Source organism: Squalius cephalus (assembly GCF_949319135.1).
Source record: "Squalius cephalus genome assembly, chromosome: 1".
NCBI classification, from domain to species: Eukaryota; Metazoa; Chordata; class Actinopteri; order Cypriniformes; family Leuciscidae; genus Squalius; species Squalius cephalus.
Window position 1 is genome coordinate 28,315,043 of NC_137122.1, and position 18,575 is coordinate 28,333,617.

The 18,575-nt window shown below is 37.4% G+C and overlaps 3 protein-coding genes across 4 annotated transcripts; 2 read left to right on the forward strand and 1 right to left on the reverse strand.

Moving 5' to 3' along the window:
- The first annotated feature begins 253 nt into the window (after positions 1-253).
- amdhd2 (amidohydrolase domain containing 2) lies at positions 254-8,105 on the forward strand. Of its 2 annotated transcripts, none has more exons than XM_079870801.1 (12): positions 254-343; positions 934-1,052; positions 1,331-1,467; positions 1,591-1,730; positions 3,491-3,545; positions 4,776-4,988; positions 5,073-5,161; positions 5,378-5,522; positions 5,667-5,774; positions 6,578-6,646; positions 6,742-6,843; positions 7,510-8,105. In XM_079870801.1, exons 2-12 carry the CDS (start codon positions 970-972, stop codon positions 7,581-7,583), a joined length of 1,215 nt encoding a protein of 404 aa, XP_079726927.1. In that variant the 5' UTR covers positions 254-343; positions 934-969; the 3' UTR covers positions 7,584-8,105. The 2 variants fall into 2 exon arrangements, with proteins under 2 accessions (XP_079726927.1, XP_079726928.1); XM_079870802.1 differs by having other exon boundaries at positions 257-328; positions 7,510-8,102.
- A 203-nt stretch (positions 8,106-8,308) lies between these two features.
- On the reverse strand, positions 8,309-11,740 carry jmjd8 (jumonji domain containing 8). The gene is made up of 9 exons (XM_079870853.1): positions 11,556-11,740; positions 11,389-11,478; positions 11,030-11,078; positions 10,844-10,940; positions 10,110-10,178; positions 9,898-10,017; positions 9,729-9,796; positions 9,485-9,619; positions 8,309-8,448 (listed from the first exon to the last, which is right to left on the reverse strand). Exons 1-9 carry the CDS (start codon positions 11,651-11,653, stop codon positions 8,368-8,370), a joined length of 807 nt encoding a protein of 268 aa, XP_079726979.1. The 5' UTR covers positions 11,654-11,740; the 3' UTR covers positions 8,309-8,367.
- Positions 11,741-12,297: 557 nt separating this feature from the next.
- On the forward strand, positions 12,298-18,549 carry slc25a19 (solute carrier family 25 member 19). The gene is made up of 7 exons (XM_079876649.1): positions 12,298-12,467; positions 12,895-13,056; positions 13,514-13,669; positions 14,425-14,595; positions 15,652-15,826; positions 16,484-16,614; positions 17,323-18,549. Exons 2-7 carry the CDS (start codon positions 12,925-12,927, stop codon positions 17,497-17,499), a joined length of 942 nt encoding a protein of 313 aa, XP_079732775.1. The 5' UTR covers positions 12,298-12,467; positions 12,895-12,924; the 3' UTR covers positions 17,500-18,549.
- The last annotated feature ends 26 nt before the right edge of the window (positions 18,550-18,575 follow it).

Genomic DNA, 18,575 nt, shown 5'->3' on the forward strand with positions numbered 1-18,575 from the left:
AAGAATAGCCTACTTTTTTTTTTTTTTTTTACAGTAGGCCTAAACATGCCAAGTTTTACAACATAATGTATTCAGCTATTTAATTGATTTGCGCTAAATTTAAAAGTAAACAATAAGTCAATTATGAAACGTTATGTTACATATATGAAACAGATATGTCAACTTTATTAATCAATATGAATTGAATTGTGTATATTTGCGGTTTTGAACACGTTCTAAGCGCGTGTATTTTGGCCACGCCTCCTCATCAGCTGACACAGTGCGCGTGACACACTGGGCTCACTGACTTCCTACAGAAAACTAGCGCGCGGACCGAATCATAGTAAAAGTATGTGAATTAACGGTAAGTGTTTATGAAACTACAACCGATGATCATATCCGTGTCATGTTCCGGTATCCTTAAGATGAATAAATGAAGAGCTCGATCATTTCTTCCGGTGTGTTTGTTTACTCTCTGCTGCATCATTCTAACATAGTGAGCTTAAGCACCGCTTGTCTGATGTTTTAAAATCGGTGCCATTAATGTACTAAATAATCACAATGCATTTTTTGAGAGATATGGTTGTCCATATAAACATGGCAGGTTTCTTTAACAGGAAACATTGTTTGACCGTTCAAAGTTACATATTGTGTCATAAAAACAGATACAATGCGTTCAAAAGGGCAACGATCGTTAGTTCATTGTGTTTTATGGAGGTCAACTCAGTTTATTTCTATAGCACTTTTAATACATATGAAAAAAGTACCTTAAGAAAGTCACAAACATTTGTTATAAACATGTTTATGACAAACACAGTTGTCATAAACATACATAATTGAATAGGTTCTTAATTAATTATATATGTAAATGTATGTATGTATGATTCACCTGACATTTAATAACCAATATGATCCACTTTAAAGACCTGACACATATTCTGATTCTTTTCATAGGGTGTTTTTAAGTGTAGGGGTGGGATTTCGGGAGAGATGCCGTCCAATAAGAGTGTCTCAGATGCCCCGATCACACAGTTTGTGAACTGTAGGATACTGAAGGACCACAGGCTGCAATGGTAACATATCAGACAGATTCGAATTATTGTGTTCAACCCCCTAATTTCCTGACAATTGTATAAAATTATATAAAAATGTGTGATTCACATGCATTCTCACATATTTGAACCTAACAGGGGCCTTTACAGTCTCCATAAATACTGATAGATTTTGGATCATTTGTTTCTAAAGCTGTTTATACCATCTCAAGCATAGACGTCTAGTTGAGCCCAGATGGAATCTGTGGACTTTTTGCACATTTTCGACAGTGATTTTGAGGGGAAATCTGATTTTGTAGGGAAGACCTGTGGGTTCGTGGGGGAAAGATTTTGAACCCAGAGAAGCTGTTCTTCGATGAGGAGGGCTTTGCCGATCACAAAGTTGACTGCGAGAATAAGATCATCGCACCTGGATTCATAGATGTACAGATAAATGGTAAACTACACATACAGTACACATTGCCATTGTTACATTCACCAGTTAGTGTAAAAATCACAGTTGTTCTTGTTGTAACTGATATCTTATTATACTAAGCTCCGCCCTTCTTCTCACTCATAGGTGGATATGGCATCGACTTCTCCCAGGCCACCAGTGACATCAGAGGGGGCGTGGCTGTGGTGGCCAAGAAGATTCTTGAACAGGGCGTCACTTCCTTTTGCCCCACTCTCGTCACGTCTCCACCAGACATATACCATAAGGTTCAACCTATGCACCAATCACTGGCCTTCATTTGTCTCTCACATGCTCAATCCCACCCACAAATACATCGCTGTTGATTTTCCTTCAGGTTTAGCCTGAGACTGTCTAGGATTTACATGTGTTGGTACTGTGTTTTTATTGGCACTTTAATGGTTTCATCTCTTGCATTATCAGGTACCTCCTGGAATAATTAAACAATGTCGCATACGCTATCGTTTAAAGGGGGGGTGAAATGCTATTTCATGCATACTGAGTTTTTTACACTGGTAAAGAGTTGGATTCCCATGCTAAACATGGACAAAGTTTCAAAAACTAAGTTGTACGTTTGAAGGAGTATTTTTGTTCCAAAAATACTCCTTCCGGTTTGTCACAAGTTTCGGAAAGTTTTTTTCGAGTATGGCTCTGTCTTACGTAAGATAGGGCGGAATTTCCTTATATGGGTCCTAAGGGCACTTCTCCGGTAAGATCGCGGCCGCGCGCGCACTCGTAGACCAGAGCAAGAGAGTGAAAGCAGTTCGCCATCAAAGCGCCCTGCCCGGCTTTTGGGAAGTCAGTGTCACCAAAGAAGTGTGTTTTTGGTTGCCAGGGCAAGACAACCCTGCACAGATTCCCAAAGAACCCAGCGTTAAGGAACCCGTGGATGGAGTTTGTTTTCCTGAGCATAAACGGAGGTTGTGTAAGACTGTTGTTCCCTGCATTTCGACAATGATTGTTTTATAAACAAAGCCCATATCTACGGATTTGCAGATCGTCTAATGCTTAAGGATCGAGCAGTCACAATGATAAAGGTTCGCGGTCGTGCGTTGGAACCGGACGGTGAGTAAAACTGTTTGTTGAACAAATGTCTCTGTGTGTTGTCACTAGCTCGGCGCGTTAGCACAGCTAAGCTTCCCACACGGCCCGCCCCCAGGGGCTCGGTTTTTTCCGGAAAGACTCGGTACAGCTTATCTTTCTGTTAAAAATTTAATAAAACAAAATACTTTTTGGAGATATGAAGGATGCAATATTACTCTATAGGTACTCAAGATTAACAGGAGATTGAGTGAAAATGAGCATTTCACCCCCCCTTTAACAGTTTGGGGTTGGTAATTTTGGTAATAAGTATTTTTTTAATGTTTTTTGAAATAAGTCACTTATGCTCAACAGGGCTACATTTATTTGATCAAATATACAGTAAAAGCTGTAATATTATGAAATATTACAATTAAAAATAACATTTGTTTTCTATTTCTATTTGAATAGATTGTAAAATGTAATTTATTCCTGCGATCAAAGCTGTATTTTCAGCATCATTACTCCAGTCTTCAGTGTCACATGATCCTTCAGAAATCATTCTGATATGATTTGATGATTATTATCAATGTTGAAAACGGCTGTGCTGCTTATTATTTTTGTGGAAACCGTGATGTATTTTTTTCAGGATTCTTTGATGAATATAAAGTTAAAGAACAGCATTTATTTGAAGTAGAAATCTTTTTGTAACATAATAAATGTCTTTACTGTCACTTTTGATCAATTGAATGCATCCTTTCTGAATAAAACTTTTAACTTCTTATATTCAAATATTGCTGACCCCAAACCCAAACTTTTGAGCGGCAGTGTTTGTAGTTTCCATGCAGCATCTTCCGTGCATCTTGTTCAATTTCAGTTCAATGCTCATCACACATCAGCTTGTTTTGCATCAGCCTTAAAAAGGAACAGTGGCATGGTTTGCATATATGTAGCATTAGTAATAATGTCACTGTCTTTCTCTCCACAGGTCATTCCTGAGCTCAGAGAACAAGATGGAGGCCCTGAAGGGGCAGGAGTTTTAGGTACAGACCTAGTCAAATTTCTAAAACTTTAAAGCTGCTGTATGTAATTCTTTTGAATGTACTAAAGCATAAAAATATTTTTGCAGAGATTTAGGAAACACGCTAAATTCAAATACTTGTTTCTCAGAAAAACAATATAACAGCCAGTTATGTCACTTTGAAATATGTGTTTCATGTCAGAATGTCTGTTTTTGTTTTGGTCTGAGTGACTCCGCCCACTGCCAATTCACCCAATAGTATTTTAACACCCGGGTTGTTAGTTGGCACAGCGTATTGCAGCCACAGAAGCCAGCAAACGAACTGGGTCAGAGATCGCAGATTCTACCTGACCATTAAAAACATTGCAGACGTATACATTAGCCGATCAGCTTGCAGTGTAAAGCTTGGTTTATACTCGCCGCATCCGTGCGCACGGCTGAGTACGCGAGACCCCATTTCACGTGGCGGTGTGCACGGCATTTTTTGTAACTTTCCGCGTGGCTCCGCATCCGAAGATGCACGACTTCAAGCCCAATCTGGCCGAGCATGTGCGTCTCACCGCACCGGCACTCAGTTTGTGCGTCTAAATTAGTTACTTAAATTTACAAAATGAGCCTACAATAGCAGACATAAGCCCTTTAAATAAAAATAAAGGTCCATGTTTTATAAAAATGAAATTAGAAAATATGTAAGATATCGTTAATTTAGTTTAGGCTACGTTCTCATATCCATTTATTTTGTTCTAATGCCACATGTAATAATCTCAAGGTTTACTGCTTTACACGATTCTTTTGTAGTGTAGTTTTGGTGAAGTGTACTAAAATAAACATTGTCACGTGTGTACCTTACTTCTTCTCACTGCGGATTCCTGGTGGTTTAGAGGACAATTACTCAGAGTCGCCCCCTGTCGTTTCAAAGAATAGTACAACGACGAGCTCGTCAAGTATAAATGCATCGTCTGTTGGAGGTGCGCACGGAGGCTCGCGCTGCGAAGCCAGGCGAAAGTATAAACAAGGTTTAAGGATTGTCACTTGCACTCACTCCTGTTGCATGTCCTCAATCTGGCAACCGGCGTGAGCGTCCAGTCTGAGGAGGAGTGGGCAGGAGAAACAACCTTCTCCAATATTTTGAATTTAGACTGCAGTACCCATTTCAACCACAAGCTGTTAATATTACATACTGCACCTTTAACTAAAAAAATGTACTGCCAAATAATTTTTTGTTTAATGTTTTTCCTCCTGTTCGTTTCAGGTATTCACCTGGAGGGGCCGTTCATCAGTGAAGAGAAGAGAGGCGCTCATCCTCCGAAGTTCCTCCGCACGTTTAAAGCCGGTGGCGTGGCCGACCTGATGGAGACCTACGGCCCCCTGGACAATGTCGCAATGGTAACACTCGCACCAGAACTGGCCAATAGCGCGGCTGCAATCCGTGAACTGGCAGGAAGGGGCATAACCGTGTCAGTAGGTGCGTACGTATGTTTACACAGGCTTTATTTTTGCTATTAAATCTCCTCCAGGTTGAGCATATCCAAAGTGCTTTTCTATCCAGGTCACTCTATGGCTGATCTCTCTCAGGCTGAAGAGGCTGTGCAGAATGGAGCCACGTTCATCACACACTTATTCAATGCCATGTTGCCTGTTAGTATCACACACACACACATGCATTAATAAAGAGTTATTCGAATAAGAATGCATACTGAATGTTGGTGCACACATACACGTTTACAATAACACCATATTCCTAATACATAATCGATTTAATAATCCATAAATATTTTTAAAACACAAACATGCATACCATGAACTATTATGCATACCAACACACCAGGTACTTAACATTTTGTTTTGTTATAGTTTCATCACCGGGACCCGGGCATAGTGGGATTGCTTACAAGTGATCGTATTCCACCAGGTCGGACGGTGTACTACGGTATGATCGCAGACGGGATACACACACACCCTGCAGCGCTGCGCATCGCCCACAGAGCTCATCCCGCAGGTATTCATTCACACATACAACACACAACCACAAATCTGTGTGCAGAACACTGAACATATGATACATTGCTCCCGTACATTTTAGTGAGATGTGTCCCTCTCAGGTTTTCTTTTATGAATGAGGTTTGTGTTTTGTGTGTGTCAGGGTTGGTGTTGGTCACTGACGCTGTGACAGCGATGGGTCTCCCTCCTGGCCGACACACACTCGGACAGCAGCAGATCGACATCCAGGGGCTTCACGCATACGTCGCAGGTCTGCTTCATGTTCTCCCTGCTTTCGTTCTATGCAGCAAATTAACCCAAATGCCTCTATTTCTATTAAGCGATTCATTGTTTGTATTTCGTTTGGGCATTGTAGGTTGTAACTATTTGCTGGAATTATTTATATACATTTACTCGATATATTGATATACAGTACAGTTCTAAAGTTTAGTGTCTGTACTATTTTTTCATAAGTCTCTTATGCTCATCAAGGCACCATTTATTGAATTTGAAAAACAGTAATATTGTGAAATATTATTACAATTTAAAAATAGCTGTTTTCTATTTTGAATATATTTTTAAAACTAATTAATTCCTGTGATCAAAGCTGTATTTTCAGCATCATTACTCCAGTCTTCAGTGTCACATGATCCTTCAGAAATCATTCTAATATGATGATTTGCTGTATTTTGATGAGTAGAAAATCCAAAAGAACAGCCTTTATTTATAATAGAAAACATTTGTAACATTATTAATGTCTTCACTATCACTTTTGATCAGTTTAATGCATCCTTGATTTAGTACTTCGAAAGATATACATTTGTTGTAGAGTTTTTATTTTAAGTATTTGATGTGTCTGTATTAGACTGTATAACGCTTTTTAAGGTATTATTTAGTGATGTTTTATCATTTATTTATTGAATATTATTTTTATTGTGAAATGTTTTACAAGGTATTATTATTAACTTGTAATTGTAGTGTTTTGCCGACTTGCTGCACAGCACCAAGTTCAAGACAAATATCCCTTTGGGGATAGTAAAGTGTGTTTTATTCATTCGTTCATCATGATTTCAGGCACTACAACTTTAAGTGGCAGCATTGCGACCATGGACATGTGTGTGAGACACTTCAGAGAGGCGTCAGGTCAGTGTTTGTGTGTATGGAGTGTGGCGTGTTCATTAATGGTAGTGTGTGCGTGTCGTAGAGGTTTTGTTTTTCTGACGTGTGTGTGTGTGTAGGTTGTACTGTTGAAGCGGCATTAGAGGCGGCATCTCTTCATCCTGCTCAGCTGCTGGGCATCAGTCACAGGAAGGGAACGCTGGAGTACGGCACAGATGCAGGTATGAGCGCGTCTTTCAGGATAGATTTTCAGTCATTCATTAAGCTTGTGTAGGCATTAAGAAAAAAAGCTTTTTTGACATTCAGTTTGTTGTTTAGTGCATCTCAGGGCAATCACAGCAAAAGTGTCAGTGCTTCATGTCATCGAATGCGATCATCTTTGATAGAGAAACATATTCTAGAATATATAAAGCTCTAGTTGCACACTTTAGTGGTTATTAGAGGTAAATGCATTATAGTGGCCACTGGATAAATGTGTTCACAACAGTGTTTTTATTAAAGTCGGCATGAAACGGAAGTTGTGATAGTCTTTTCTTCCCTACTGTGACGTATATCAGAGTGAAACCGCTTCTCGAACAGGAAACATATAGGGCGGGACTTGATTTTGTCCATGTGGAATTGATTGGATGGTTGTGGTTTGCTATTGGTTGATCTCATATGAGTGACAGGTTGATCCCGCCCTCACACCAGTAAACACATCATCAGAGAAGAGCTGGAAAAGGGAGAGGAAGTTATTTTGATTAAAAATTATGAGACACATGAAGTAAAAAAAGTTGTGCGTGGATAAATCATTTATAATAAACCCTGCAATATTCCCTAAAACAACAAGAATTTTCAGTCTTTAGTAAGAAATGCCTGTAATTATGTTTTTTTTTTTTTTTTTGTAGATTTTGTAGTACTTGATGACACACTGACAGTCAGGGAAACCTACATTGCTGGACAGCAAGTCTGGAGGAAGTGACATCATCTGGAGGACTGTCTTCTGCCGGAAAAGTTTCTTTTCTCTCACTTTGGTCTTGGATCACCAAAAACACTCATGAATGCAAAAACATCTTTATTCTTTCGTTTAATTTCATTGATTAATCCACGAATATAAAAACTACTACATTTAAATAAGCACTATTATATTATGGCAGTCTTCATGCTCATGTACTGTAGCTGAATGCATCTTGAGGGCATTAAAAAAGAGCCAGAATAATTTCATCTTTATTTAACTTGTTCAAATATGAAAAATAAAAATAATCTCAAGGGTTCAACCATTTCAGTAATAACCTACATATTTCAATGCTTCCAATCTAATTTAATCAACTGATTCCAATGTTCTGTGCTTCTCATTTGTCAACATTTTCTTTTTTCCATCATCTTTTCTATCGTTTTATCTTTTTTTTAAGTGTATTGTTTCTTTACTGATTTGTATTTTTGTGTTTGTCTGAATGTGGAAGATGCATCTGTGATAGATGTATTAAAAGATATCCAACTTACTACCACAATCAATTTTCTGTTTATTTCAATACAACTTCCCCAAATCATAGGTCTCTAAAACAACTTTATTTAAAAAGCACTTACAAAAATTACTTCAATAATTTAATATTAAATGGAGCTTTTATAAATAATTTTTCATAAACTCAACAGACAGATGATTTGACAGTCAAACTGCTGGTCCTCTGAGCAACAATCCTTGATTGGGCCTTCAAGTCAAACAGACATGGAGCGTGTGTGTGTGTGTGTCCAAGCCACATCAGTCTTTAACCCAGAAAAGTTGAAATGAAGACACTGGTGTCCAGATTTAGAGTTGCGTGCCACCAGCGATCTGGAAAATACAGCACCTGCACAAACACACTCAGTTTAACCTCTAGAATAGGTGATTTTGACTTCACTTCAACTCTTAGTCTCTTACTTAGTGCCTAGTAGTGAGTGAAGTGTGTAAAGGCCCGACAACACATAACAAAGTTCTTTTTCATTCTTCACTTGAGGATAAAAAGTTAAATACCAGAGGAGCAATACCATTAAAAAACATCCCGACGCCATCCGGACTGCAGAGAGTGGTGTTTAGATGAATATGTAAATATGTGCTGCACTCTTTCAATAACAAAAAAAAAAAAAAAGTGACAGGGCCAATGAAAAAAGCATCCGGTCATAGCACTGTGGATTTTTGCATCGTCACTCCAGTAAAGTCAGTCACATTTATTTATATAGCGCTTTATACAATAATAAATTGTTTAAAATCAACCAGAAACAAACCGGTGTCACTGTCTCTTTCATTTAGACTCACAACTTCAATTTCTACTATAAAGCGGCTCTCTAGTGTGTTCAGGTTTTTACTCACAGGCGTCTGACAGAGCAGAAAAAAGGTCCATGTCAAAGAAGGCGGAGCCTCAGAGCCACACCCACCTATTACATAATCACCATGGACCAATGGTAGCTCGAATGCATTAACCAGCCAGAGATAACTTTTCCAGAAAAGCTTTGGCAAGCTGTTTCGAACTCCCATTTTGGGCTGATTTTGTTTAAAATGACGTAGCGCCATTTACTTGTTTGTTTACGCTTGAAGTATAAGGGCCTTAAAGGTGCAGTATGTAATATTGACAGCTAGTGGTTGAAATGGGTACTGCAGTCCAAATTCAAAATATTGGAGAGGGTTGTTTCCCCACTCCTAGTCCTCAGACTCCACAAACACACAGGTTGCCAGATTGAGTATGTGAACGTAACATGTTTCCTTAATCTCTGCATACAAATTATGGTATTTTTATGCTTTATTTTGTGCAGTAAAAAAAATAAAAAATTACATACAGCACCTTTAAATGGGTTCAAAATGCACATGGCTCAAAAAGTAACATTGACTGCAAAGTTTGTTAACCTCACCTCTCCGGGTCGTATGGTGCACTCCAGGGGCCTCTGGTGGAGCTCCAGGTTTGGGTAGGACCGAGAGACCCAGGACAGATGGGTGTGGTTGGGGTGGAACTCAGGTGCCTCGTCAGGGGGGTACAGGAACCAACGCTGGAGAACACAGGGATAGACTATTGTTTGTATACAGAAGCATATCAATATACGGCTAGTGAAAATGATATCTGCACCTTAGCTGTAAATAGTGTAGAGCTCTACAGACCTTCCTGCCGTAGATAACTTCAGAGTAGCCGGGACCGTGCCAGTGAAACGGGACACCAGTACCTGGTCCTGCAGGAGAGAGAGAGGTGGGGTTTTGTGTGTGAAAATGAATGTTTGTGCACTCCAAAACCCAAATTTGGCTGGATTGAAGAATATGCATGCGTCTATACCAGCAATCCCGAAGCTATATGCAGGATGCATGAATGGAAGAGAAAAGGGTGGCGCTTTATACTCCTCAAACAGAGAATGCCACTCCGTGAAGTTATTGTCCCCAAAGAAGTACAGCGTATCTGAAACAAACATGCGCACACACAGTATGAAATGATCATGTACAGTGTGAAAAACGCTGAGAGTGTGCATGTAGAGAATGAGAGAAACCGACCACTGCCCAGGGTGTCTTCAGACTGAGGGGTCAAAAGGGACTTTACAAACTCTTCAAACCGCACGTCCACTGTAAAGAGACAAAGAAATACAACAAAGTTACACAACTTGTTTTTTTAAAGAAAACAATACTTTTATTCTACACGGATACAAGAAAGTGATCGAAAGCAACAGTAAAGACGTTAACAAAATATTTAATTTCAAATGAATGTTCAAAAACACTGAATGCACAAAAACATTAAGCAGCACAACAACGTTTTCAACAATGATAATTACAAGGAACGTTCCTTGAGCATCAAATCATCATCTATTTCTGATCATGTGACACTGAAGACTGGAGTAATGATGCTGAAAATTCAGCTTTGAACACAGAAATAAATTACATTTTAACATGCATTAAAAACAGTCATTTTAAAAAGTAATAATATTTCCAATACTATGGTTTTCCTGTGATTTTGATCACAAATGCAGCCTTGGTCATCAGCATAACAGATTTATAAAATGTTTTAAAAATCTTCAAACTTTTGATGTTAGTGCTGTATGCACCTTATAGTATGAACACTATATGCACTGGATGGATGGATGTTTCATTATTCTGGAAATTCTTATGCCAAATGTTGATCATGAGACTGACAAATGTTTGTAAAATCTCAGTAGTTATCAAAAGTCACCGTCCGAAACCTTTCCGTTTGCACATGAAAAGACAGAAGTATGTGAAAGTGTGTATATGTTTACCTTTCCTGTATGAGTGTGTATTGGCTGTGCTGAGTCGGACCGTTTTCTCTCCGTACTCTCTCACCAGATTGGATTTGGAACACAGGAAGCGGAACTTCTGAAACAACCAATCACAACACAACACTGTTAGGAATTAATCAATAAGAGCAATAAACACCATATATACAGTATATCTACAGTTCTTACGGTGTTATCTGTTAGTCCTCTGAGTATAACTGGTTTTGCATAAGCATACCTGTCAAAAAAAAAAAAAAATGATAATGTTTATTATATCTTTTAATGATCTATCTATCTATCTATAGGTTTTCTCAAGCCAACATTACATTCTCAAGTTATATTAATTTTTATACATTTAATATCTTATAATGATATTATTCTTGTTCTTCTTTCCTTATTACGATTATTATATCTTAAAATTATCATTATAAGAAATGTTTTCCAGGATACAATACAAAGAAAAAGCAAAGGAAAGCATGTTCTTACACGTGACATAAATGTCTAAATGCTAATAACTAACTGTAAATGTGTATGCGTGTTATTCTTACTCTTTAATAAACTCTCTGTGTGTTATTGACTTCGCATCTCTGATCTCTATGTTGCAGTCGCCTTCCTCCTCCATACTGGAATCCATTCCCCTGAAAGACAAAACATACTAAAGTTTTTGAGACACGGCCCGAGATTGATAGGAAATGTTTGTGAATAAATTGCTCACCATCCTCCATCATCTCTACTGAAGGTATCTGTGCAATGAAATGACGCCGGTAACTGCACTAACAGGAGCAGTAACAGACCCCTGACAATCTGAACCATGTTTTTTCATCCCCTGTCATGAGAACATACTCATAATACCACCTGTTTAAACACCGCCATTCACCACTTTCAAAATCACACTAGTCTCAGTTCCGGGGGGGCGGTGCTTTCATCGCGACAGTGCCCAATCAGCGCAGGCCACACTAGGATGTGGGCGGGGTCTCAAAATACTGACCTCAGGACAGACTTTATTTTTATTTTTTATTTTATTTTATGATATTCAACAATTGTTAACTATTCTATTAATGTGTTTTTTTAATTATGTACTCAATAATGTGAATAAAGTTTGATTTTGGGGGAAATAATATTTTCATCTCATCTTTACTAGTTTTGATGAACTACTGAACATGAAATGAAGGAAATCTTTGAAAAATGATTTTAATAAGTTTTCTTTATGATTACTTCCCCCCACTAATTCATATGAAAAAAAATAATTATATTGTTTCTTGTCTTAAAGGACAAACAATATTTTATTTTATATTAAATTATATTTTATTTTATTTATTGGAGGTTGGATGTGTTAAGTAGATTGAATTTTAATATCAATACAAAGTTTGTCAAATTAAATTTGAATAAATTAAAATTGAAATAAAAAAGTCTGAAATGTATGAAGGTAGGAACCAATGTGCTCGGTGTGACACCGAACACGGTCAGTAAACACAGTCGCGCGCGGCTCTGTCATTGGTCTCTGGTCTGTGTGCTGTTCAGCAGTAACTATGAAGGGGACATGAGGTGTCCTCTAACAACAGAACATCAGAAAAAGCAGATTGAACCGAGGAACTCGATGCACACAAAGCGCACACAAGAAAGGAAGGTCGGTTTACGTTTTCACCAGTTTATATTTTTAAGCGTAGCTGCTCAGAATATTTAGTGGTAGGGCAACACTGGCTGTGTCTCAAACCATAACGAGCTGTATAACGTTACCAAGACAACATTTCTAGGCACATCCCAGACGACAGCATCTACCGTTGTCCATCTAAACACTGTCTAGAAAGGCAGCTCAGTAGGTTTAGAAACGCAGCCATTGTGTCTGTACTGTCAATTGCTTTTTTAAATATATATTCTTTTTGTTGCAGTCTTTCCTTGTTTGTAGTATTTAATAGTATTCTACAGTAGTTGTCATCCATCCACACCACCAGTCATATTGATGATATTTTTTTATTACTTGTTTTATCTCATTTTATTCCTTTGATGTCATCCATGCACATCATTGTCACGTGCTTTTCTCTCCTATGCACCAGCTGTGCTTTTAACACATGATCTGAGCAGGAATGGTGGGATATGATCCAAATGCCCCCGGTTCGGCTCTTCCCCCGGAGGAAGCTGCCCTGGCCGGGTCAGCGGCCGGCATGGTCACCCGTGCCCTCATCAGCCCTCTGGATGTCATCAAAATCAGGTTTCAGGTGAGGCCTTCCTTCATTTCACTGAGCCAAAGGGCTTTTGAGTTTCGCAATTGTTATTTTGTACACAGTAATGAATTGAAAGCATAAATATGAACACATTCAACTCCCTAGTACATCTGATTTGTATAAGCAGCAGCATCGTGCCTACAACATGAGTCACGTTTTCCTGTGGAATTTTATTACCACTCCCAAATCCACAGCGGCACTGAGCTCAGTTGAAAGAAGTTCAAGACAGCACATTGACTGCATCTTCTGGTGTGCATTTAGAACCAGTTCAAAGCAGATAAACAAGCTTGAGTTCATTTGTTTTGTAGTTAGCAACTGATGGACAGGCCTCAAGGTGGCGGTGTCACCATTTTAAATCTTCACACTCAAACAATTGTGATATGAGTCCTCAAACTGCTTTTGATTCTGATATAAAAGGATGATTTTGAGCTTTTGTGCATTGCTCCCGCAGTTGCAGATCGAGCAGGTGTCCTGGAGGAATCGTCAGGGGAAGTACTGGGGTTTATGGCAGGCCACACGCTGCATTCTGACCGAAGAAGGTCTTCCTGCTTTCTGGAAAGGACACGTTCCTGCCCAGCTGCTGTCTGTGTGTTACGGGGCAGTTCAGGTACTTGGAGATGCATAAAATACAATCGGATATTTACACTTCTGATGTGGCCTGAATCATCTTCCTGTTTAATAGTTAAGCTGAATAAAAAGGGACTAAAAATTAGAAAGGTTGCCTAGATAACAAATTTACTAAAATTAAAGTGTAGTAAAATGAAAACTACAAACAAATGCGCAAAATGTTAATAAAAATTTAAATAGTAAATAAATTATACTAAACTAACACTGATAAGGACCACGCTGATTTAAATGCCAACAAAACCATATTGGAAAAAAATAGAATTGAACAGAGATTTTTTTTGCTACAAAATCCTGACAGAATAGAGCAAAACAGGATCTTCTACCCTTATAATAAAAATATCATTCTGAAGTTCAAATTAAAGTTTTTCATCTTTTATATATATATATATATTAATTAATAGTTTGTTTCTTGTTTGTTTCTTCTGTTGAACACAAAAAAAGATATTTTGAATTTGAAGATTGTTGGTAACTAAACAGTTGTGGGGCACCATTGACTTCCATAGTATGGAAAATATATATATAATGGAAATCAATGGTTTGATTACCGACAATCTTCATGAGGGTGAGTAAATGATGACATATTTTCATTTTTGGGTGAACTATCCCTTTAAATTGCAGCAATAATTATTATCCTATTTGGTATTTTAGATTGATAGATCAATCATTTGCGGTAACCCTTCACAATATTGTGGACATCTTGAAACTCACTGTTTCTGTTTGTCTGTTTGGTCCTAGTTTGCGAGTTTCGAGGCCTTGACAGAGCTGGTCCATAGGAAAACCCCCTATAACAGCCAGACCCCAGGAGTCCATTTCCTCTGTGGCGGTTTGGCCGCCTGCTCCGCCACCTTCACCTGCCAGCCTCTGGATACCCTGCGCACACGCTTCGCTGCCCAGGGCGAACCCAAGGTCAGGGGTCAAACCTCAGGAACGGGATGTTATGTGTTACTAAATGCTGCTAAACATGTCACAATGCATCTGAAAGGGTGAACAATAAAAAAAATGCATGATAAATATCTATATGAAAAAAAATAAGTTAATTTCAAAAGGTCATATTATTCCACTACCTCATGAAGTGAATAAATTGGCTACACCAATGAGACCCAACTTTACCTGTCCTCCAAACCTACCTCTACTTTTCCTCCATCTTTCCTCTCAGATTGTTCAGCTGAAATTAAAGAGTGGTTTACATCAAATCTTCTTAAACTTATCAGCAGTAAAACTGAAATTCTTCTTGATGGTTCAAAAACCAATCTGGCCAAATCTAAATGTTCCTCTGTGAATATTAATACTTTTACAGAGTCTGTTTCTAAACAGTTTAAAAGTTTGGGTGTCATCTTTGACAGTACTTTATCATTCGAAGCACATATAAACAGTGCAATTCTCCGCATATTTCCACATGCATAATATTAATCAACCTTGTCCAGCTCTCTCAGTAACTGCGATACTTGTTTATGCTTTAGTCTCTTCCCATATGTTTTGATTCTTACTCACAAGGCACTCAATAATCTTGTCCCTTCTTACTTTATCTGACCTTCATATCTACACCGCTACTCATGCTTTAAGATCCTCTTCTGCACTCACTCTTGTTCTCCCTCGAACTCACACTGCTTCTATGGCGTCCCGAGCCTTTAGTCATGCAGCTCCTTATTTATGGAACTTGTTGCCACAGGATGAGCGAAACGGTGAACATTGTCTTGTTTTTAAATCTCGCTTTAAGAACAATCTTTTTAGGCAGTTTTATCCAGTCTGTCTAGGCTGTAATAATGATCATTTGTTGTTTAATGCTGCTTGTTTTATTGTGTTTGTAAAGTGTACTTGAGTGTCATGTAAGGTGCGTATAAATAAAATGTATAATAATAATAAATTGCAAGTCAGTTATCAGTGTGAAATGTCTACATTTCACTTTATGATGGGCTTTAATGAAACACTTCCCATGATTCATATGTTTTCTCATATGTACAGATATATCGTAACCTCAGGCATGCCGTCGGCACAATGTTCCGCTCAGAGGGGCCCTTCACTTTCTATAGGGGCCTCACACCCACGCTTGTGGCCGTGTTTCCATACGCAGGCCTGCAGTTTTTCTTTTATAATATCCTGAAGAAACTTCTGGCGCACCAGGACTCCAAATCTAAAGGTCAGATCATGCTTCTTTAACATTTTAGCATTATTTATATACTATTATGGTATTTATTAATATTTAAAATTAGCTTTTATTTTTATATTTTCAGTTTCCATTTTTTTGTATTTTTATTTAGCTATAAATTATTATTTTTCTAATATATATATATATATATAATTTTTATTTATTTATTTTTTATATTTTTTTTTTTCACCTGTGTTTCTATGGAAAGCATTTTCTGCCAATTTTAAATAGATCAATTAAATTGAAAACTAAAACCAGATTAACCATTTCATTAAAAACTGTACGCAAAATATGTGACAAAATTAAATTAAATGATTTCATTTTCATTTTCACAATGACAATGTGTCATCCCTGTCAAATTGAAGAATAAAATGCAGTCAGCGTGTATGCAAATTATGTTAATGAGTGGGCGGGGCTTGTTCAAGCAAGGGAGAGCGTCTGAAAGTGAAGTTTTAATTTTTATAATTTAATTATTTCAAATTGGCAGAAAATGCCTTCCATATGTTTCAAGCACCAGACGCCATTTTTAACAGATTGAGTTAGCAATAACAACAATGATCTTAAAGTACATATCTATAAAAGCAGATTTAAACCTTGTGCTTCTCTGTCCCGTTGTAAATGTTGCTGTGGTGTTTTGTCTGTTTTAAGGGGGTTTACACAGTCTGGTCAGTGGCAGTTGCGCTGGAGTCGTCAGTAAAACTCTCACGTATCCTTTCGACCTGATTAAAAAGAGACTTCAAGTGGGTGGATTTGAAGAGGCCAGGATGAAGTTTGGACAGGTTGGTGAAATGCACTAGTAGTTAAAGTTCTGAGCTGCTAACCAACAGACTGTATGTTCAAACCCAACAGGGGTTCATCACTGTCCCTATCATAACTGGTTCTGCTTACTAGCATCATCCTATCTAAACCTGAAGTATTAAACTTCTGTTGCTTTATGTAGATCTTAGACCTTTCTGAGCTAAACACTGTTCAATGATATTGAATAAAAAGTTTGGGGTCCTTAAGATGGACATTTTTCTGATCAAACTGATCAAACGTGACATTTATAATGTCAATGCAAATAAATGCTGTTCTTTTGAACTTTGTTCATCAAAGAATCCTAAAAAGAAATCTTTCATGGTTTCCATAAAAATCTGAAGCAGCACAACTGTTTTCAATGTTGATGATAATCAGAAATGTTTCTTGCGCATCAAATCATCATATCAGAATGATTTCTGAAGGATCATGTGACACTGAAGACTGGAGTAATGATGCTGAAAATCCAGCTTTGCTCACAGGAATAAATTACATTTTAACATATTCAAATAGGAAACTGTTGTAATAATATTTCACAATATCATGGTTTTTACTGTATTTTTTTATCAAATAAACGCAGCCTTGGTGAGCAGAAGAAACTTCTTTCAAAAACATTTAAAAATCTTACTGACCCAAAACTTTTGATTTTGAAACAGCAAAATGAATAATTTTTTATTGTGTTTTCTGTGAAGGTGCGCACATATCATGGGTTTGTCGACTGTGTGGTGAGGATCGGCAGAGAGGAAGGGCTCCGGGGTTATTTTAAGGGACTCTCCCCTAGTCTCCTGAAGGCCGCTGTATCCACAGGCTTCACCTTCTTCTGGTACGAGTTCTTCATCAATGCCATTGTGAGCCTCAAGAGCAGTTAGTGAGCAAACGTACAGACCTCCGTGAGAGACGGTTTAGATCATCAGATCCGATGGAACTTAACGTGCGCTTTACGGTGTGTAGATGTATTAGGACCGGAAATATATTTTTTACCTCTGACTTGCCTAAGCCCAAACTGAACTGTCACTCTCGACTGGAGACTTGAAAACCATTGTTACTGATATCAAGTTTTGTCATAATGTCTGTGTATTTTGTTTGCACTGTATGAGGGTCTATTTTTTTATACATAACACTGGAAATTAGAATGTTTGAACTTTATAGTTTTTTTCTGCTTTGCATTTTAAAACATTTAAACTATATAGCAAGTATAGTGCATAGAATATTCAATCATCTGGTTTCTACAAAAAGTTTTCATTTTGTGTATTTTATGTCATTGTTAAGGTTTTCAAATGGTGAATGGTCCAAATATTTTTTGGATGAATTAAAAAAATGTATCCATTTAGATATTAACAGATGGATGAAGAGCAGTTTGAACCTACATGTTTCCTCTGGCTTTATTTATATTTATAAAAAGCATTACATTTTTTTACATCAGCATTACATAAAAGCATTAAATGTAAAAAGCATTACATTTACTTAAAATGTCATTATTACATTAACAAGTAAAACACACATACTCACTGTAAAACTATTTATATTTTTTTATTGTAGGCCTACTTCCTTTCTGACAATAAGAAAAACAAACTAATCTGAGGTTCATAGTGGTTATACTTTACATCTGTGTACTCATGTATAACAACACATTTATTTAGGGAAAACAAAGGGGTGATGCAACTATTTTTGTAATAAAAAAAGTATTTTATTCTGATTCTCTTTGCATCCTGTCCTGTTTTTATTGAATTGTTTTAGGAGAGAAATAATGTTTCCTAATTATTAGATAATATTTAGTGATATTCAGATTTTTGATAATGGGTAATGTGCCAAAAAAAAATGCCTTGTCAATGTTAATTGAGGTGTATAAAAAGCATTACATTTACTTAAAATGTCATTATTACATTAACAAGTAAAACACACATACTCACTGTAAAACTACATTTTTTTATATTCATTATTTATC

Bases quoted from the DNA above. Each gene is read 5' to 3' on its own strand.
- slc25a19 (XM_079876649.1), top strand. From the start codon at position 12,925: ATGGTGGGATATGATCCAAATGCCCCCGGTTCGGCTCTTCCCCCGGAG. The intron at 13,057-13,513 runs GTGAGGCCTTCC...TTGCTCCCGCAG, and splicing joins TCATCAAAATCAGGTTTCAG to TTGCAGATCGAGCAGGTGTC. The intron at 13,670-14,424 runs GTACTTGGAGAT...GTTTGGTCCTAG, and splicing joins TGTGTTACGGGGCAGTTCAG to TTTGCGAGTTTCGAGGCCTT.
- amdhd2 (XM_079870801.1), top strand. From the start codon at position 970: ATGCCGTCCAATAAGAGTGTCTCAGATGCCCCGATCACACAGTTTGTG. The intron at 3,546-4,775 runs GTACAGACCTAG...TGTTCGTTTCAG, and splicing joins TGAAGGGGCAGGAGTTTTAG to GTATTCACCTGGAGGGGCCG. The intron at 6,647-6,741 runs GTCAGTGTTTGT...GTGTGTGTGTAG, and splicing joins ACACTTCAGAGAGGCGTCAG to GTTGTACTGTTGAAGCGGCA.
- jmjd8 (XM_079870853.1), bottom strand. From the start codon at position 11,653: ATGGTTCAGATTGTCAGGGGTCTGTTACTGCTCCTGTTAGTGCAGTTA. The intron at 11,479-11,555 runs GTGAGCAATTTA...TTTGTCTTTCAG, and splicing joins AGTAGAGATGATGGAGGATG to GGGAATGGATTCCAGTATGG. The intron at 11,079-11,388 runs GTAAGAATAACA...TTTTTTTGACAG, and splicing joins CACAGAGAGTTTATTAAAGA to GTATGCTTATGCAAAACCAG.